The 22,353-nt window shown below is 40.1% G+C and overlaps 1 protein-coding gene across 1 annotated transcript in view; it reads right to left on the bottom strand.

The window, feature by feature from the left end:
• The window catches only part of LOC149322601 (keratin, type II cytoskeletal 5-like), an 18,171-nt gene extending 457 nt beyond the window's left edge, over positions 1-17,714 (bottom strand). The window contains exons 1-8 of the mRNA XM_089508558.1: positions 17,066-17,714; positions 13,145-13,359; positions 12,051-12,111; positions 7,987-8,082; positions 5,132-5,296; positions 3,996-4,121; positions 2,032-2,252; positions 335-369 (exon numbers count right to left, since the gene is read on the bottom strand). Coding sequence (XP_089364684.1) covers positions 335-369; positions 2,032-2,252; positions 3,996-4,121; positions 5,132-5,296; positions 7,987-8,082; positions 12,051-12,111; positions 13,145-13,359; positions 17,066-17,545 — 1,399 coding nt within the window. The 5' untranslated portion in view covers positions 17,546-17,714. The remainder of the gene's footprint in view (positions 1-334; positions 370-2,031; positions 2,253-3,995; positions 4,122-5,131; positions 5,297-7,986; positions 8,083-12,050; positions 12,112-13,144; positions 13,360-17,065) is intronic.
• Positions 17,715-22,353: the final 4,639 nt, after the last annotated feature.

Here is a 22,353-nt window from a genome sequence, read left to right as displayed (position 1 = left end):
CAACTGTCATTCAGCATCTAATATCTTAAAGGAGAGAAATAGTAACAACCTAATATAACCTCATGTCTACACTCTTGATTAAAAGCAATCTGAAACAAAAACATGTTCTGGAGGGAACCAAATGTATCATTTTAGGACGATAGTTTTAGAATTTTGGTGCCACCACTGAGAAGACACTGTCTCTTGTAGGATCAACCTAAGCACCAATTCCTATTGAAACTGATGTTCCACACTTTTCCAAGGGTGTTCCAAGTGTGTTCTCCAAGTATGTTCAGAAACATACCATTTTTGCAAACCCTCCAAAAATATCAACACAAAACCTTCAGTTACTTACATATGTTTACAGCACTGCCACATTCACCCGACATCCTGTTTGGGAAAACAAAAAGTGCACAATTGGAAACTCCTCATCTTCCTCTGTTTTCTCAGATAGTCATCCATACATTATAACATTAGGCACACCTAGAGCATAGCCCTGTGCAAGACTCCTCAAAAGATCAGCATTCTATGGGACTGATTCCCAAGTAATTGAGTACAGAGCATCAGTAAGGTCTTATACAATAATGAGCATGAATTGTAGGCCCTGACTGCACTGGTCAAATAAACAGGTCTCTCCCTATCTTCTCAGCAGGGAGATCAGACGATGCACTGCCCAAACCCTGGTTCTAGTGTGAACAGACTGGACAATGTCTGGCCTGTTCAGCAGAATTGGGGTATACATATTTAAATATCTCCCTGTTTGCTCAGGATCTTCCTGGAAGATCCAGAGCCCTCTGTTCACAAGGCAGACAACTGTATGAAATGTGTCCCACTGAGTTGCCTAGGCTATCAACTGCTGCCACCAGTTAGTTATTCTGAAGTCAGAACAAGGTGTGCAGACTGGGAGACTTTTTCTAACATTACAGCAAAGTGACCCATAATGGCAGCAGATGCACCAGACAGTTCAGTGGGATGCCATGTGCACCCCATTCAAGCCTATGGGTCTTGAATATGTGCAAGCCTCTGTTTTGGCGGGGGGGGGGGGGTGGAATGGATTCCCCGTGAAAATGGAGGGCTAACTGTACCCATGTATAAGTCTAGAAATTTAGGTCAATAATTGACCCCAAAAACCTGGGCCAACGTATCCATGGGTCTGTGGAAATACTGTACTTTATCTCTTATTATAAAAGGAACCACCCTTTCTCTGAGTAGAGTTGAGAAGTCCCAGGAGCACCAAAAGCACCAACCCCCCTTTATTCTTTCTGTTGCAATGCTGCTTCTGATCATTTTGAATACCTGGGTGGGAAAATGACAACAGTGGCAGCTCTTTCGCACTTCCCTTAAAAGGAGCATATGTGAACAGCTGGCCAGCATCAAAACAGAGGGCTCCAGATCTTCTGGGATAATCCAGAGCAAAAGATGAATTATTTTAAACTGTTATAAGGGGGGCGGGGTGTAGAGCAGGTTTGGTGCTGAACTGGCCAGACATCATCTTGCACCAGAACTGGGGATTAAGCCCTGTATCATCAGGACTACTCACTGTAGGAACAAGTGAGGATATTTTATTTGGCTCATGCAGACAGTGCCAAAACTAATAATGCAACTCAGTCCCTACTGCCCCACCTCTTCGATGTATCAGTGCCAACTATATTTTCTTCCAGTACTAGCAATGGGATAGCATTCTCCCCCATACTCAAAGAAACATCTTTGAATGTGGTATCAGATATCATATATCTGTCTTTCATAAGAGGTGAATGTAAGAGAGGTGTTGAGTGGAATGACCTATTTCTGCCCCTGTCCCCTATATCTGTTGGCTAAGGCTTCACTTTGCCTAGTAATGGAGCAGCCTTGATATCAAACTGCTGCTCAGCATCACATGCAGCAATAGAGCTACAGCCACCAATTGAAATGATTCTTCAGACACCATGTTTCAGAGGGAAATGGGGACAGGTCAGTGTCACAGTTAGATTCTCAAGAATAAAACAGCAGATTAACTGCCTGAATAGCTGATGAAAAGCTGCAGCTCATCACTGTGGGTGCCATGATACCCACCTGCATTCCTCGCCTTCCAGGAGTGTCTTGTAGGTGGCAATCTCAATGTCAAGGGCTAGCTTGATATTCAAAAGGTCCTGGTAATCCCGCAAAAGTCGGGCCAACTCCTCCTTTGCTTTCTGCATAGCATTTTCCAGTTCTGTCAGTTTTTCCCTTGCATCTTTAAGGGCTATCTCTCCACGTTCTTCGGCCTCAGCAATGGATAACTGAAGGTAAGCACACTACCAAGAAAATGCAAAGATGAGAAAACTAAGATTTTACAAACCAAGGCTTGATAACCATGGTATGAAACAGCCTGAGAAAGTTTTGTAGGTGTCTTAAATGCTTAATTCTGCTTTCATGTGATTCATCTGAAGGATCTGGGTTCATTTTTTCTCTGCCCTTAACTATCAGGCACCTTCAATAACACAATAAGCAAAACAAAGCCATGGAACTTAAGAATCCATGCAGCTTACATGAATGAAAGCATCAATTAACAAAGCTGCCCTTGACTTTATGTACACTTAATAGGAAAAGGAGTAAATTCAATATGAATCAGTAGAGAGTTTTTGGTGGTTTTTTCGGGCTATGTGGCCATGTTCTAGAAGAGTTTATTCCTGATGTTTCACCAGCATCTGTTGCTGGCATCTTCAGAAAATTTGTTTCAGTAGAATTTGTTTCTGAGTAAATGTGCATAGGACCAGGATGTAAAGCCAGGATGAGAAACCTCTGGTTCTCCATTGGTTTAGTCCCACAACTCTCAGAATCCCTTTTCATTGGCCATGTGGATAGGGTTGATGGGAGTAATAGATCAAAATATCTGAAGGCCAAAATTATTCTACCCTTATTTAAAGAGTACAAGTAATTAGTGAAGCAACAGCATGTAAAAACAGTCTGTAAAATAGTAATTATTTTTAAAAAGAGTTATGTCAGAGATGGGACAGAATAATGATCTGGAGGAAAGAGAGAAGTAATCTGAAATAATCACTAAGTAAATGTTCATTTGAGAAGGTAAAATTATTGAAGTTATAGAATTTAGGATGATTAATGATTTGGAGGGGAGGAGACTGAGAAAAAGTGAGAATGAGCAGGTTCACTGCTTCATGTGCAAGGAAAATTCTCATTTGCAACTGAAGCAATGCTTAAACGAGGCATTTTTGCCATTAAATATTATCAGTAAAGGGAGATACAGTGTAACTACCGTATGTACTCAACTATAAGTCGACCTCATGTATAGGTCAAGGGCAGTTTTGGGGGCCAAAATTATGGACTTTGATATGACCCATGGATAAGTCGAGGGTAAAACTTAAGGGCGTGTAACAAAGGATCTAAAGTGGATGAAGCAAAGGAAAACATTGCCAGTTCCAGAAAGCATAAATATGGGCCCAAACAGACAAAATAAAACTGCTTTGGGTCATTTTGGAGGTATGCTGTTTAAATGGCACACACATCTTAAGAGGACGGTAGCCATGCCAAAGCCACACTCCAGTCCTAAGGACTGGAGCACAGTTTTGGCACAGCTTCTGGCCTCTTAATAGGTGTGTGTCATTTAAACAGCATACCTCCAAAGTGACCTGAAGCAGCTTTATTTTGGCCTGCCTGTTTGGGCCCTATGTGTGCTCATACTAAAGGCTGGATGGATGACAGAGTACAAGGGGGTCAATGCTTCCAGGGCAAATCAAATTCTTGCCTTTCACATATATGTGAGTTAAAATGCAGTATTTACACATAATAAGTACTTACCCATGGATAAGTTGATTCAGGGTTTTTGGGTCAATTTTTTAACCTAAATTTCTAGACTTATATACAGTATCTGTTTAATTGTACGTTTTATTAATTAGCATCACCATTACTCTGCTAAAAATCAATTTCCAGTTCATTCCAAACATTTTCCAAGTATCTATTCCTTGTAGTAACAAGGAGTTACAACTAAATGTAAAGAGAGCACTTTTTCTGTGTATCTCCACTAAAGATGTGCATCCTACCTGTTTTTTCACATTGTCAGTCTCTGCTCTCAGCCTGTGGATCAATCGATTGAGCTCAGAAATCTCCATCTTGGAGTTTTTCAAGGCATCATCATGCTTCCCAGCTGTCAGCCGAAGTTCCTGAAACTGATTTTACAGGCCAAGACATTACAACTCAAATGAGCAGCAGGTAGGCCTTTGGGCCAAATCCAGCTATCTGGAGAAAGCCATTTCACTGCCCAGTCTTTGAAGGTGAAAGAATCATGTGAAAGCAGAGAGAGATACTGATGGCCCCTAAATCTTATTGGTTAGCTCATAGCTACATTCACAGAACTGAGCATTCCAATTTCACATTATATAGGAGCACCCAGTCATTGACATATTTTGAACCATGTTGCTATTCTTTATGTGGGTGTGTAGTGCTGGCAAAGCGTAGTTCTGAGTATGGCTATTTATGCTACACTGAGGGGGCATTGGAGTACATACTTTGTTTATCTGTTTTTGTGCAAGTAACAATGTTTTTTGTGTAAATATCCTGAAAGCACCAGATCCCATCTGATCTTGGAATCTAAGCAGGGTCATCCCTGGTTAGTACTTGTATGAGAGACCTCCAGGGAATCCCAGATGCTGTGGATTATATTTCAGAGGAAAGAACTGGCAAAACCACCTCTGAGTAGTCCTTGCCTTAAAAAAAACCTTACAAAATTCATGGAGTCATCATAAGTCAATAGGCAACTTGAAGGTGCATACACACACAAGGCTTTTTCTCCACAAAATGTACATAAAATGAAAATAGTGAAGGAGGAGCTGGTTTCACTCTTATTCTAAAACAAATATTTTCACACAGTTAATTGATTTGGCATGTCAAGACAACTTTTCTCACTAATTTTTGATTAGTTGTTGGAGCTCTGTTTTACACATAAATGTCCCCAAGTGTCAAACCTGGAATACTCTTTTGTGGCAATGTTTTTAATGCGGAAGTATGTAACCTGAAAAATATACCAGTGTTTTAATTACTCAAATGGCTTTTAGGGAGGAGAGAAATTCTCACACATTCCCCTGATCTCATTTTGTGATAAAAAAAGAACAAGACTTGAAGTGACATTTTTTTTTTAAGCATTATGCAAGAGACAAGTCTAAGCCAGAGATATACACACCTTGCTTTGGTACATGGCATCTGCTTCAGCTCGACTCCTATTTGCCATATCTTCATACTGAGCTTTGACTTCAGCAATGATAATGTCCAAGTCCAGATCTCGATTGTTGTCCATGGAGAGGATGATGCTTGTGTCGCTTACCTGTCTTTGCATCTGTGCCAGCTCCTGCAAGTCACAAGAAATTCATCAGTAAATATCTTTTGCACCAGGGCATCATATCCAACCAAGTATAGGAGTGAGTAAACCAGTATCTGGGCTGTGCTACTTCCACAAGATTACTCATAAGTCTTATCCATCTCTAAGGTTGCCAGTACAGGATCATTGCAGGCCACAAGCTTTCTTAGGGACTTAGGGACAGCCCTTGGTGATGCCACTATGTCTTCTGCATTAAGTACCAACCACAGTTGCTTACAAATTGTCATTTACATTCATTCACACACACACACACACACACACACACACACACACCAATACACAATATTTTTCCTGTTTAGAAATTAAGAGAGAAATTTTAGGTAAAGGGGTTATTGCCAGATCAACCTGAAGTGAGAGATTATTCTTTCTTAGGGAGATGGAATGAAGAACATTTAATCTAGCTGACATGCTTCTAGTCAGAAGATGGATGCAGGGAAGAGTATATGGTGATCTTTGTGTGTTGTGTGCCTTCAAGTTGTTTATGACTTATGGTAACCCTAAGTCGAACCTACTATTATGGCTTGGCAAGATTTCTTCAGAGGTTTGCCATTGCCATTCCCTGAAGCTGTGAGTTTCATGGCTGAGCCAGGACTCAAACCCTGGTCTCGAGAGTCATAGCCCAACACTCAAACCACAATCCCATGCTGGCACCACAACAGCTGAGAGGGAAGAAAGAAGTAAGTAAGTAAATAGATGGGTTCACATATGCACACAGGAGAGTCTTTGGAAGTTGCATCAATAAATGATTTAAGCCTTGAAAATTGTAGCAAACTGGTTCTCTATGAGATGGAGATTTTCACAAAGGACTAAGTCTGTAGCCTCTTACCTGGAGCTAAGCCCAGAAAAATACTCAGGGGAAATATAATCTTTGTACTCAATTTTAATTTATTTTATTTTATAGTATTTAATTGTACTGAACCATTTCAAAATCCACTGTTGTACTTATGTACTGGAGATGACCCATAGAAAGTAGGACTGGGCCTACAATCTGGCAACCTTATCCACTTCAGATTTTCAGTGCCAGAGAAAGGTGCAAAGGGGCAGGGGAGCCATAAATCCCAATGCTTTGATGATCTAGCATTTTTTGAGACAGTATGACAAAATAACAAGCAATTGCCGCTAGAGGCAGTTTCCCTTAACACACACGCAAACACAGCATGAATATTTTTTTTAATCATAGATCTGTACATTTGCCTGTGGTAATTATTAGATTTGATACCAAAACTAGAAATTTGTTCTATCTCTTTCTGGCAATACCATTAGATGGAATATTCAAGTAATAATGAGTAATGATTCAGTATATGTACACTAACATATGGTAAGAGACATATCAAACACACATGTATGCTATGCACATTTATCCTTTAAAGGAGGTTGGATGTGTTCCCTGCCTGGGGTGGAGGCCCTTTTCTCACTGCTTCTGAATTCGTGGTGCTGTTATGGTTAATTCTTCTGCATTTTTCTTCTTTTATATAATATATACTGTGCTTCCCAGAAGCCTCAGGGAAACACATTTTTTCTTCAAACAAGGTGTACGTTCCCTGTACACTTTGTTTTAACCAAGACGTGCTACCTTGTTTATTGCCTCCACCAAAAGAAGTCTGAGTGTTGATGGGGGGCTTATGACCCTGGTAGGTACAGTGGAAGAACTAGTATGCAAAACACTTCTGAATGAAGACCAGTCTTTGCATGTGAACTACCATGTCACTCTCCAAAGACATGGCAAAAAATAATTCTAGACACTGAGTCTTAGTGTCTAGAATTATTTTTTGCCATGTCTTTGGAGAGCCAGAAACAGATGTAGGTACTGTGTGGCTATGTAGATGTTACATTGCTCTCCTCATCCCTGATCATTTTAGAAAGGGGTTGAGGAAGAGAGAATCCAACAACATCAGGATACTCCAGATTCTCAGCCTCTACATTTGAAAAAAAACCTGAAATACCGTATTTTCTGGTGTATAAGACAACTGGGCGTATAAGACGACCCCCAAATTTTCCAGTTAAAATATAGAGTTTGGGATATATGCGCCATATAAGACTACCCCTCTTCCAATGCACACCAAATAAAAAAATTTAAAAATCAGATTTGATTTCAATTTGCTTATGACATTCAGGTACTTAGTAGGAAAACTTGTTGTATACAAAGCCTGCTTGGATTGCTCAGTTCTCCCTGCCTGCCCTGTCCCTGCCTCCAAGACTATCAGAGCAATAGCACAAACACGGCTCTTTTTTCCATACCCCAGGCGACCTGGATGCCTGCAGCTTGCTCCGCCCTTCACTTACACATTCCCGGTGAGGCGCCTCCTCACTTTGTCATCAGGACCACGTTAAGTCACTTCTTTCCACAAATCCTGGTGACTGGATTTTCTTCTACCTAACTTGTACAGTGCTGCCCTTGCTGCTTTCATACGGTCGCCGCATAGAGTGGGGATGTGACCGCGGCCGTTTTTGTGCTCTCCCCACCATATGCGGTGACCACAGATTCTCCAGTCTGGCTTGGAAGTTTCAGCACCTGCCCTATAAGAGGACACCCAGCGTATAAGACGACCCCTGACTTTGGAGAAGATTTTCCTGGGTTAAAAAGTAGTCTTATACGCCAGAAAATACAGTAGTTTCTGAGAATCTAGCAAAGACTTTGGGGACTAAGGATAGATCCTCACCTCCTCATAGAGGCTTCTCAGAAAATTGACCTCCTTAGCCAGAGAAGCTACCCTGGCTTCCAGTTCCACCTTGTTCATATAAGCTGAATCTACATCCTGTGGAGAAACAAAACAAAACCTTGTATCAGAAATGTTTTGTTGAAACATTTGAAATATATATATTAAAGATATTTTATGTGCGGGCAAACAATGACTAGGAAAGCCCCGCCCATAGAAATGGAGAATATTTTAATTATGATCTGTTCGACAGATTATTTTAATCATTGCTTGTTTAATTGTTATTTTAATGGGGGGAAGTGTGGGTGTATTTTGTTGAGGCATTGTTGTTGGAATTTTTATGTAAGCCACTCCGATTGTGCATAACAGAGAAGTGGAGCAGAAATAATAATAATAATAATAATAATAATAATAATAAATATTTATATCCCTCCTCTCTACAAAATGCAATCGGGGTGGCTTACAAGATTAAAATATACAGTCCGAACCCTCAACCCACCCCCTCTTAAAATACAATTAAACAATGTAGAATTTAAAACATAAAACATACTTAAAAACAATACAATAACTGTGGTGAAGTCAGAGGTCAGCAATTATTATTATTATTAATGTACAATCCCCATTTTCTCACTCTCCTCATCTTTCCAGTGCCACTCCCATTCCTATTGATTCCCACACTTCCCATTCCTTATTTTCATACACATGCCCATACACATAATTTGAAAAGAAATCCCCATATCTAAGAATGGAGGACCTGGAGTCCTCCAAGTGTTTCTGGGTTGTTGGTTTTTTTTGCACCTGAATAATTTGGCTAGAGCCCCAAAAATCCAATGCCAAATGCAACTTGCTTATCTTTAAAATAGCAAAGAGTCTTTGTCATTTTTGCTCATGATTAAGGGTATGTCTGCACCATACAGTTGTAGCAGTTTGATACCACATTAATTGTCATGATTCTCTCATTTGGAATTTTGAGATTTGTAGTTGGTTTCAATACTTAGAATTTCCTGCTAGAAATCATATTTATTTGTTGCAAATTTTGACCTCCAAATATTTATCTCACAATATAAGCTTTGGAAGTACCCAAATGATCAACGCCAAAAGAGCCACCACAGGAAGTCCCCATATTAGGTGTCTTATATACCCCTTCAAAGCCACACAGAGAGGGTTATTTTAAAAGCTGAAAACAGGAGTTTTGAAAACTGACTTTTTGAACTATTGCTGCTAGAATCTGTTGCAGAGAGGGCAAGAGTCAATGGAGCTTATCCCATTAACAAACAAGCCAGCTTACCTCTTCCAGCTTGAATTCAGGATCCAGGATGACCCCAGATGTTATCATACCTAAATATACACCTATCTAGCTGAGATACCACCACCCAGATACATCCCAAGTCAAAGCCTTGCTCAGCCAGCCAATTTTTGAAGTCAGAAGCTCCCTGACTTCAAAAAAGTGCTGGCTGAGCAAGGCTTCGATCTGGGATGCATCTGGGTGGCAGCATCCCAGCTAGATAGGTGGATATTTAGGTATGATAGCATCCAGGGGCATCCCAGATCCTGAATGCAAGCTGGAAGAGGTAAGCTGATTTATTTGTTAATGGGATAACTTTGTATCTGTATACAGTGTACACCCACACCTTGGAACAATTTCAGGGCCCTGGTATGTATGGTTCCCAGGCCAACTCAGGCTCAAGCATCTGTCAAACTGAATGATAGGTACAAGGGCACTTAACAATCATTTATTGATCAGTTGAGATATTAAGTGGGATGCAAGACAAAGGCAAAGTTAGTTCATGTCTCTTAGCTGATTTAAGCAGTTCTTCATCACAGCTGTTGTCCACCAGGGTCCCACAATGAATGAGGGGTTGCCCACAATGGGTTTCTTTCCTGAGCCAGACAGTGGTACCCCTGACTCCCCACAAGATGGGAGCACCTCGTCCTTCCTGATTTTTAAATACCCCTCCTCCCCCGTTCTAGAAAGTGCTGACACTTTCCCAGGTCAAGGGGGAGAAAAATCACCCCACCCTACAAAGGAACAGCATCCCAGGCATTCTGAGATGGAGCCATTCCTCTCTATCCTTTGCACAGCCTGCTAGGAAAATACAAACTATTGAAAGCCACATTAATGATGATGATCTGCTACAGCCCTATTTGATTAAACAATAAATGTCCTGGTTACTATGTCATATAACCCTTAAACATATCAAACACATGTATAAGCTGAATGTGAAAACTAACTACACTCCCAGCCAATTCTTCTGGAAATTCCAAACCCTTCCTCATTCATTCATCCACAATTGTGATTCAATTGAAAGCAAGATATGTGACTTCTCTCTTTTTCACTGCTACCACATCACCAGAAATCAGAAGTATGAGAGTAAATTTGGTGGCACAATGGCAGAGAGGGAGGGGAGGAGCTGGGTGTGATCCCTTTTCCCCCATGAAAGTTTCTGCCCAACTTAGTCTATGGATGCAACTCAGTTCCTCAGTTACAGAATAGAGAAGTATTTGAAATATGGCTTCTCTCTGCTAAAGGTAAACATCATTTGGAGTTTACACCTTACACGTTCACCAGGAAAAAGTAAATACATTCTCACCCACTATCCCCAAATAAGATCCTGGACTGTTAATGGTGGCTGTAAATTGGTGTTAGATTTTGGTTGTGTGTTTGGAAAGATTTGCATTTATACCATCTTTGATTTCTCAAACCTAGGGTAGGGAGAGAAAGAGATCCACTAACTTTGTCATTGTCTTGTATTTTACCACTGCATCCCACTCCATAGCTCCTGTAATGTATGGAGTTTATCACACGGGAGGCAAGGTGTGCAAATCCCGTGGATAAAAGGGGTTTAAATCCCATTAATATCCCACAAGAGTGGGACTGTTTTCAGACATGTTGGGCACTTTGGCATTAACCTGACATTAACCCGTGCAAAAAGCGGCAAAATCATGCCACTTTTTAACTTCAGGATTTTCCCAAAATTAAAAAGTGGCACAATTTTGCTGCTTTTTGCATGGCTTAATGTCAGGTTAATGCCAAAGTCATGCAGTGTTATCTGAAAACAATCCCACTCTTGTGGAATATTAACAGGATTGAAACCCCATTTATCCATGGGATTTGGGTGCTTCGCTCCCGTGTGATAAACTCCTATGAATTGCTGTTAAATGCCTCAGTGACTATGCTTTATCTTCATTTTGCTAAAATGAAATCTTGTTTTGAAGGGAGAAGACAATGCACCTTCAACACATAGTTCTCCCTTTTCTTCTTTCTTGTTGCTATCTGTGGAAGATGACCCACTCTGGCTATGACAGAAACACTGCCAGAGAGGGGAAGGAGGGAGACTGGGCTGCCATCAAGACCTAGCAGCCTGCCCAGCTGCCAAAATACCAGACCAGAAGGCATGGCTTACCACTGCTATTGGTGGTGTCTGCACAGGCAAGGATACTCTAGGACCAGCCTGTAGTATCCTGGCCCCAGAGCTCCCCATCTTCCCCCTGTTACCTGGGGTCTTGCGTTGCAATGCTGACCAGCTGTTTGTTGATCACATGGCTGGGTGCCGTGTTTGGACCTCAGAGTGAGTGACCCACTGCGGTGGTGATGGTGCTGGGTGACACAGCAGGACATGCATGTGAACAGCTGACCAGCATCACAGAAGAGGACTCCGGATCTTCCGGGAAGATCTGGAGCAAATGATAAGGTTGGTTTTACTCCATTTTAATAGGGTTATACCTGGGGGTTTGGTGCTGTGTCATCTGAACTCCTTGTTGAAAAGACACATCCCCTTCCCCAGTAAAGAGGGAGGAGATTTTATTTGGCCCATGCAGGCTGAGCCATTGTCTTTGACTCTGGGATTCCTGTGCAAGTGGTTGCATGCATGAGCCACCCATTTTGATTGTTCACAGTGTTTCCAATACAGTTGCTGTCTGAGGCACCTCCAACCTGGAGCTGACTCTGAACTAAGTCTCTAGTCTTTCCAGACTTACCTATTGCCCCTTTGACAAGCACTTGTCACCATTTACCTGCATTTAGATCTACCGTTGTTATATGGACATTTCCCCCCAGAAAAACTTGCCTTTTTTAACAGTACAAATTCATTCTCAGCAGTTGTGCGCTTGTTGATTTCTTCCTCATACCTTTTGGGATTTGGAAAAAAGGACAGGAATTAGGATGGGTTAGCTACATTCTATCAGTTAAAAGAACAATATGGCCTTGGTCTCAGATATCTTAGATGTGCCATTCTCCCTATATACCCTTTCTATCCCCAGGCATACAAAATCCACCTGACAATATTTTCTTTGCTTCAAGTATCATGATTATACTGGCAACTTGGGCTGCTGCCACACTGCAGAAATAAAGCAATCTGACACCACTTTAACTGCCAGACTCAGTGCTATGGAATTCTGAACTTTGCAGTTTTGTGAGATATTTAGCCATCCCTGTCAGCGACCTCCGGTGCCTTACCAAACTGCAAATCCCAGAATTCCATAGCATTGGGTCATGGTAGTTAGTGGTGTCAAACCTTTATTTCTGTGGTGTGGCAGCAGCCCTGGTTATGCTCAAGAAAGGGTCCATCTATACATGATATTTAAAGCAAGCACCAGTATCGGACTTAAGAACATCATCAAATGCAGAGATGTGGAATTTCACTCTTTCATTCTCTGTCACTATCCTTAAGAAAATGCTACTTCAGAAGATGGGATTTACTTTAAGGTAGGAATAGGAAAAGTGCAATCCATGGGCTTTATAATGCCCCTAGACCCCACTTTTGTTGCCTTGGATACACCTGTTAATCCTCCAAAGTCCCCAACCCCCTCCAATTTTTAAAAATGGCAATATGTCCAAATTTTGGCAATTTTTGCTTGAAAACTGCTTGGAAAGCCCCCCAAAATACATGACAATGCAAAAACACCCTACTGCAGAATTCTCCCCTCCCCCCACCTTCTCTCACAAATATATAGTTCTATTTTCATTGGAGTCCCTCTCAAAATAGTGACATGATGTGATGCAAAATCACTTATGGTTGCCATTTTGAAAGGACTCAGGAGAAGAAGAGAGGCATTTTGACATACTGAGGGACACAGTGTCCAGTGAGGTCTGTGCGATTTGCACCCTGGTCCCCATTAAGTTGTCCACTCCTGTTTTAAAAGATGGTGTTTCCTCCTGTACCTTCGCTTAAAATCTTCCACGAGATCCTGCATATTCTTCAGTTCTGTGCCCAGCCTTCCTCTTTCATTTGTCAGGGAATCTAGTTGCTTTCTCAGGCTGTAGAGGTAGGACTCAAAGAGAGGTTCGACCTTGCTCTTCATGTGGGCTATGGGCTGCTGCTGCAAAAGGTTCAGTTTTGTCTCAAGGATTTTATTCTGCTGCTCCAAGAATCGAACCTGGGAATCCAGACAATTACATGTACAAATGTAAACATCTTCAAGTCTCATTGTTGTTGAGTTTTTCTCCATTTTCCACTGGTATTTGTATTCTGCACTGTTTTCCATTTCAGTTTATGAGATTCCTCCACCCCAGCCTGTATGCACATTTTTGTTTGCATTTCTTTCAATCTACCTGTGCTTGTATGCATTTTGTTAAGGTACAGTTTTGTACTTTTTTTTTTTTGCATCAACTCAAACATTTAATGCCACATTTTTATCACAGTGCATTGTTTTTTTAATCATGTTTTTTTAATCATGTAACCTATTAGAGACATATGCAGGTGTAGATCTTACATGTTCATGTATATGTCTTTTTATGATCGTTGCAGAAAGAGGAGTTCTTTGTCCCCTTGAGGGATAATGAACCTTCAGCCTCCTCAAAAATGATATGTTTCATTCTTCCCCACTCCTTTGCCATTTAGGACTTTTTCACATGCAGCTTTTAAACTTCCATAAAAGTCCAATGATAGAATCTTTGGTGATAACTATCATACAGTGCCATCTCCCTCTTGTTATCACCTTGTCTTTCCATCATCGTTAGCCCACACCTTGTCACTGATAGGGAGCATCCATCAATAAGCTCCCAATCACTCTCATTATAAGGTGCAGTAAATTATCTGGTTGCAGTTCTGGGATTGCACTGTCAAATGGCGGCAATGTCTTCGCTTCTTCCACCATCCCCATCCCCTTCACTGTTCCAGAACAGCCAGGTGTTTTTTTAAAAAAAAAAAACTTTGTTTTGTTATTATTGTTCTTTTTTTAAAAAAAAAAAAATATGCATTCACATTACTCAGGAACTGCATTAAGCAAACAACACACATGAAAGGCACACTAGGTAGGGCACAGGGTAGGGATTCAGGTTTAAGAACAAGGGTGGAAGAGAGCATGAGCATGAGCATGAGCCTGGTTGTGCTAATGAAGCGACGTGCATTAGGGACTGCTCCCAAACCAGTGTGTATGCATTGCCCTTCATTCATGTGATTGTGCTGAGAATAGGGGTAGTGTGATAAAGTCCTCAGTAGCTGGTGGAAAGCAGGGATATCACAGAAGTATGTATTTATGTCCCTATAACCAAAGGGAGAACACCAAAGGCATCCTCCAGGTCTTCCAGAGGTCTGGCTTTAGTGACATCACCAGACTTTTCTACAGTGCCCTTTCCTTGCCACCTCTGCAAACACAGGAAGGTGAAGTCTGCTGCTTTCTCCCCAGCTGCTTAACAGCAGCCAGACAGTGCCATGTTGCAGTTCTACACACACACACACACACACACACACACACACACACACACACTGTTTGGCTTCAGGGATCTGGCTGATGCAGAAGGAAAGGCTGTCACCCTATGGACCTGTAAGGATGCTGGTGGAATTTTGTCAAATAAAAAGTGAGCATATTCATGTTTTTTGCACAAATCATTTTTTGATTTGGGAGGGAAATCCTGATTTATTCATTTTTTTAAAGAAAAATATGCAAAAATGGACAATCCTGACCAGTGGGGAGAAAAAAAAACTGTTTATGTTCTTTGTTCTTGCATACAAAAATGAAATAAACCAGGAGTTTTATCTGTCCTCAATATCTATATACATAGGAATTGTTGACAATAATTACATTGCAGCTCACGTCTATTACAATGGAGAGCAACTAAAATAAAATCTCACACATTTTTTTAAATGACTTTGTGACATTATGGATTCAAAATTGTGATGTCCAGAGAGAGAATTAATGTTGGAAGGGGATCAGAGGCTGGAATGTCACTTCTAAGAATAATTAATAATTACATACAGCTGAACATACAGTCCCATCCCTTCTACCCATGTCTATAAACTCTGTCAAACAATATGCATGGACTTAGGTCAGAGGAAAGGGAAAATATATGCTGAAGTTAGCCCCATCATTACATGTCCCAGCCTCTGCTTGAGGAGTGAAGATGTCTTCAGAGGACATCTACTTGCATTCACTTCCATAACAGAACATATGTTTGCATGATAAAGAACACTGATAAACAGGTTTCTTGAGCCCATTCACATTACAGAATTATAGCACTATGATTCCACATTAACTGCCATGGCAGCATCTCATGGAATCCAGAGATTTTCACTTTAGGGAAGGACATTTAGGCACATTACAGACTGCCAAAAACGGGTGGTCTGCCACCGCCGCCAGTTGCTGCGTCTGGGAACCGCAGCAGCCAAACCGTGCGGTTCCTGGACGCAGCCAGAAAGAAGCACCAAAATGGTGCTTCTTTCTGGGCCCTGGAAGCGGTGCCGCGAAGCACTAGTCGCACACTAGCGGCGTCACTTCAGCCATGCGACTTCCGGACGCTATGCGTCCGTGACGTCAAAATGGTGCACACACCCCCCCCCCCATGTGGACAGACGCCGCCATTTTGTACGGACTTGGTCCGTACTAGGGTTGAGGGACGTCAGAAGTGACACCCCTTCTCAACCCGATCATGCCCCTTTTCAACCCTAGCATGCCCCTTTGGTGCGTCTGTAAGACGCCTTAGAATCCTTAGACAGAGAGTTCCTTTGCCTGTGACAAAACTTCAAACATCAGGGTTCCAGAGCATTCAGCCACAGTAGATAAAGTTGTATCATTGTGCTATGACTGCATGGAGTGGACCCCAATTTGTGTGGAGCATTCCCATTGACATTCAAAACTACCCTGCTCAGTAAAGGAAGCCAGGAATCTTAGCAACAGCATTTAAGTTCCTGCCCCTCTTATGTGACCTCATGTACTCCTGTACAGGCATAATGCCTCAAATAGTATCATGTTCAGCAGAAATGCCTCATACCATGAGATTGGAAAGCATAGTTTCCTAAAGGTAATCTAGTGGAGAACATGCCCAGAATGCACGACTAGAAAATTATTCAGATATTGTTTAAAGGCTTGCAGCAGACTGCATTACCTGAATATCAAGGAGCCCTGGTGGCGCAGTGGTTAAATGCCTGTACTGCAGCCATTCACTCAAAACCACAAGGTTGCGAGTTCAAGACCACCAAAAGGGCCCAAGCTCGACTCAGGCTTGCATCCTTCTGAGGTCGCTAAAATGAGTACCCAGACTGTTGGGGGCAAATTAGCTTACTTGCTAATTAGCTTACTTGCTGTTCACCGCTATGATCTTTGGAATAGCGGTATATAAATAAAACAAATTATTATTATTATTATTATTATTATCAAATTTTAGTAGAGGGTTCCCAAGACTTCCTGAAAAGAAACTAACAATCTCATCTTCCCTTTCATTCTTAATTGTAGTTTAATTTTTCATTCTGAATTATGAATTAATAATGTCAGTCTAATGGTTCATCCAGATGGTGATTTCATATTCAATCTGTCATTGTGAAAAGATAATCCAAGGAATCAAAACAACTTACAACATACAAAGATTTATATCATAACTGGCAAAAAAAGGATGCTTGTTTGCTTATGCGTACCTACCCTGATGATAGCTATTGAAATAAGCATCGTGCCATGCAGGAGGAAAGGAGAGCCAGACACATAATGTATAATACCAAATACAGAAAGGAAAATATCAGAAATAAGAATGCACAATCATGGGCAGGCAGTTGGAAGAACTGCTAAATGTTTCTTCTTGGACAATTGAAAAAGCTTGACTTTCACCATTTAACAAACAGAAAGAAGTAGTTATAAAAATCTAAAAGCCCACCTTGTCGATAAAAGTTGCAAATTTGTCATTGAGGTGTTTGATCTGCTCCCTTTCTTCTTTGCGCACTTTCTGGATTTCTGGATCAATTTCCAGGTTAAGTGGTGCCAGGAGACTTTGGTTAATGGTGACTTCTTGGATGCTACCCGGTGGGTAGGGGGGAAAGCCCAGCCCATTTCTTCCATTGCCAAAGCTGCCATTGGCCCACCCTCCCCCAGCAAAACCACCAAAACTAAGTCCACCACCTCCACCAAATCCACCTCCACGTCGAATGCCTCCTGGAACCACACTCTGGGAAATACTTTTCGTTCCCCCAAGATTATAAAGGCTCCGACTATGAAAGCCATAACTTCCACTTCCTCCTCCCATGCTCCTTCGACTTGGAGAAGGCACAGTGCTCCTGCCTCCTCCGAAAACGATGGCAGAACCAGCGCTAAACCCTTTCCCTCCACCCAAAGTTCTTGCATTCAGTTGTCGACTCATTGTATAAAGATACAGCAACACAGAGATTTGAGAGAGACAGATGAGCAGTTCAAAATCCACACCAAGACCCCTTCATTTATATGGCTTTCTAAACCTGGGCTTGGTTGGACAAGTGAAATGAAAGATATTTAAACTATTCACAGGCTTGGTTGGTCTGGCACCAGCCCATCCTTCACTGAAACCCACTGAGTAATAGTTCACACCTAGAGAGTCTGGATGAAATGTCAGGGGGAATACTTTCATTGGGATTAACAATTGTCCACACTTAGCACCGTGCAACCATTTCTATTTCAAGTATCTGCCCCTATATAATTAACAGACTAGCACCAGCCTCTCGAAACTCACATTTCTTCATACTTGCCAATCATGGCTGACATGGGTATTAACCTGTCAACTATGAATGTTTTGGGGACCTTTGAAATTACTTTTTAAAAAATATATATGGAGAGAGAGAAATGTTCTCACCATTTTCTACAGTCAAGTAAATCTATCTTAGTTTTACTGGAACTTTATAGGAGTGGTTGACAATTCAAGACTGAACTTGTCTTCTCTTTTTATTCCCCATCTAAGTAAGAAATTGAGAAAGGTGTTTGTCTAAGCAAACAAATTTTAGCTTAGTTTATTGGTCTCAACAGGTATTCAGTAATGTATTTCTAAAATAGTTAATGTACAGAACCAAATCATTTTCAGGGGGTTCATATTCCATACCCTCCAAAATTTCACAAAGGGAAACAGGCACACGTGGGACCAAGCAACATCAGAGTGGTCAAGGCGGCAAAAGTTATTAATAAAACACACACACACAATAACATGCCCAGTATGCTTTTGCCTAAGCCTCCTGGAAAGAGGACAATGCTGCCCCTTCCCTCTTCTCCGTACTGCAAGGTTAATGAAGTTCAAGCTGTTTTTGCACTTGGAACTCAATGTGCATAAATTGAAGTAACCCAAGGATAAAGGGAGGAAATGGGAGAAAGCAAAGGTGTCACTATCTCATTAAACCCTGGAAAAGGTTTTGGATTTTGAAACATTTTTTATTTTGGATTTTTGGATAAGGGACAATCAGCTTGTATAACCTTACAATTATATTGCCTTCTGCTCTGAGAATTTTTTAAAAAACTTTATTCAAAATATATCATACAAAATCTTGCAATCATAAAACAATGGTATAAAAAGTTTCATGTCATTAAAAAATTGTTCCTTATTAAAGTTTTACACAATTCAAATCATTTAAAATAAATCTGACCATAAAGAACAGTGGCAAGATGGAGGAGAAATGATGTAAAATTTGTATTATCATAATCTATAAGAGGAGACCATTTTTCCTGAACAGGTCTTTCATTTTGTTGTTTTGTGTAATATTTCCTGTTATATGTTAATTTCTCCATATGCCATTGATCCCAACCTCTTTTCCACCAGCTATATAGGGATATGAGGCCTGTTTTCCAATTATTAGCCACTTCTAGATGAGCTGCTGTCAGCAAAAAAGATATCAACTTTCTATTTTTTAAAGATTTATTACCTTTTGTGTATATTGAAAATAACAAAAGAGCTGGGCAATTTTTTTTATTATTTTGTAATTGAAGCAATTTGGTTGATCCCATCATACCAAAAGTGGCTAATTTTGGAGCAGTGTAACCACATATGGATATAAGTCCCTAAGACGGGACAACCTCTCCAACACAGAGGTGATATAGATTTCATCATCTGTGATTTCCTAACAGGGGTCAGATACCATTTATGTTCTAGCTTTAGAAAGTTCTCTCTGGTTAAAGCTGATCTTGACTTCAACACAGAAGATGACCAAATAGCACACCAGTCTGATTCTGGAATTGATATATTTAATTCACTTTCCCACAATGTTTTGATACATATGATATCATGGTATGAATTCAACAAGATGAGATGATATATTTGGGAGACTGAACCTTTACTATTTCCAACAGGATCATTGCATAAAATTTCGAAGGGAGTCATAGATCTCAATCTTTCCTCTTTCTTAAGTAAGGTAGAGGGGAAAGTTTTTATTTGCTTAAATTGAAACCACGAGATGATAATGGATCTAGAGTTGATGCTAAATCTTCAATTGATTTGAGTTTATTATTCTTAAAGGACTCTTTAATTTGATAAATTCCTTTTTCTTTCCAACCTTTATATTGCCAAAATTTATCTTCATGAAAAAAAAAATTGGATGATGTAAAAACGGACAATTAGGTGACAAATCTGGAGAGAAAATATCTTTCCATTTTTGCCAGCCAAGGGTTCTTTAGCCCTTTAATCTCCTTTCCTGATACTTTTTAAAAAGATACAAGGACTTAATCAAAAGGACGGAAAATGGGGAAATAGAAATTATAAACTCAAGAGGAATTGGAGAGCAGTGGGAAAAGAATTCAGTGGTTTACATATTTGCAAATCAAGTCAAAATTCAAGGAAGACCTACTAAATGAGGGACTGGAGACTTACCAAAATGAGTTAGATAAAATATTTTTGGATAAAGACAAAGGAAAGATTTCTAAATTTTATAAACTATTGTTGTCAAGAAATTTAGAGCATGAAAGGATAACATCAAATATGATAAGATGGGCTCAAGATGTGGGACGCCCGATAACCTTGGAAAACTGGGGAAAATCATGGGGAAAAACAGCTAAATTCACAGTTGCTCAAGATTTGAAAGAAAACTCCTTGAAAGTCATGAACAGATGGTACCTCATGCCGGCCAGAATATCCAAGATGTATAACACAAAAGAAAATAAATGTTGGAAGTGTGGTAAGGTAAAGGCATGTTATTATCATACATGGTGGTCCTGTGTGAAAGTAAAGTTCTTTTGGAAAAAAATTAATAATACTATACAGAAAATCATAAAAGTAAAATACCCTATGACACCGGAGTTATATCTACTTAATATGACCTCATTTATGGATGTAGAGGCAGGGGAAAAAACATTGGAAAACAATGCTATATTTTGTAACGGCTGCTAGAATACTTTCAGCTAAATATTGGAAAATAAAAAAAACTACTCAATATAGATGAATGGATACAAAAGATATTGGAAATAAAAGAGATGGACAAACTAACTGCACTATTGAAAAATGAGGACTATGAAAGTCACATTTGGACATCCTTTGAAGAGTACGTAAATAAGAACTGGAATGTAAGTTTATGAGCGTTAAATGTTAGGGATAAAGAATAAATAATTGAAGCATAGAATAAGGAAAAGAATGTTTGATATGGATGATTACATTGGTATATTAATATATTAGTAACACATAAGCACATATTGATACAAGGTGAATGTATGATTTAATATATGATTATTGAGAAATGAAGAGTCATAACATAATTTGAGTTTAATAGTGTAAGAAAAAATGATACGAATAGTGTGGGGTCACCAAGGATGTAAGGATTAATGTAAGGAATTCTTGTGCATAATCTTCTTAGCTGAATTAGCTTGAGAAACATTTGTATTGAAAACAAATCAGTACAGTTCAAAATTTAAGAGTATAAACTAAGCCTTACATTTCTGTACTTAAGACTTAACAGATGAAGAGGATGAAATGGAAAATACTGGATTGAAGATATTGAAGATTCAATTTATGTACAATAACTCCATGTAAGATAACATAGCAACGAATTGGTGTTACCTTTGTTTTAAGTATATTAATAATAAAAAGAATTTTTAAAAAAGATTTACTGTGGAAAGTGTGTAAATCAATATTAAGTTCCAATTTTTACCCATGAGATATTACTACTTTTTTTATTAGAGGGATCGTCTGAGACAATTGAAAAGCTGTAAAATATAACTGAAGATCTGGTATGGCTAAACCCCCCCCCCCCATTTTTGAGGGGAGGAATCTGATAGATTGAGAGAAACGAGGTTTTTTTTATTATCAAAAATATATGAATTAATCAATCTTTACCACTTTTTAATTATCAAGGTTGAAAGAGACCTTTGGATTAGAAAAAAAGGTGTTTTTGCTCTGAGAATTTTTAACAGAACTACAGTACAGAGTGCAGTAACTGTAGGACCATTGCATTAATTTCACATGCAAACATATGGAACAGCCAGTTCACAATATTTGCAACAGACAGGTTGGTTCTTGTCCATTGTGTGTCTCCTGTCATAGCATCTGAATGGAAATGCACAAAAGGGCAGGCTGGAGGCAGCCGTTTTTCCTCTGTAGGGATGTCACAGCAGCCAAACTGCATGGCATCCCTCTGCCCCAAAAAGAACCTGGAAAAACCAGGTTCTTCTTGGGATGCTGCATGGACGTCACAAGTGTGCCATTGGCGCATTTGTGATGTAAGAGACATGCAGCGACATCTATATGCTGAACATTGCTTACATCACGATGGCAGCCCCCATGTGGACCGGAGGCCACGATGTGCTAGGGTTAGGGAGCATGCGATTGGTTCACACTCCCTAACCTTGGACGCCCCTTCCTGCCGTTATGTACCAGGCCTTAGAGACCTGTATCAAGATTTTATTTTTAGCAGAATTGTGTAATCATGGCAATTCATTTAATAAAAATAAAGGAAGAGAACAAAAAAATTGAAAAAAGAAAAGAAAAATAATCGGCTTTGAAATAGTGAGGGCGACAGGAGCATAATCACACCTATTCACACCATGTGACTGCCCACTTATTGGAACTGCTTATCACAAATATTTCAATAGTGGAAAAGGAGTGGGTTTGGGAGACATTGACGGATTTTCCCATCAATGAAAAGGAAAGTTCCAGCAATTGATGAACTACAGAACATCTTTAGGATAGACAGTGCATCATGTGCTTCCGAGGTTATTATTAGTCATCTC

Source organism: Sceloporus occidentalis, unplaced genomic scaffold, assembly GCF_023333645.1.
Source record: "Sceloporus occidentalis isolate IW3139 unplaced genomic scaffold, rSceOcc1.0.p SCAF_1, whole genome shotgun sequence".
NCBI classification, from domain to species: Eukaryota; Metazoa; Chordata; class Lepidosauria; order Squamata; family Phrynosomatidae; genus Sceloporus; species Sceloporus occidentalis.
The sequence above is the reverse complement of the archived record's forward strand: the minus strand, read 5'-3'. Positions and strand labels throughout refer to the sequence as shown.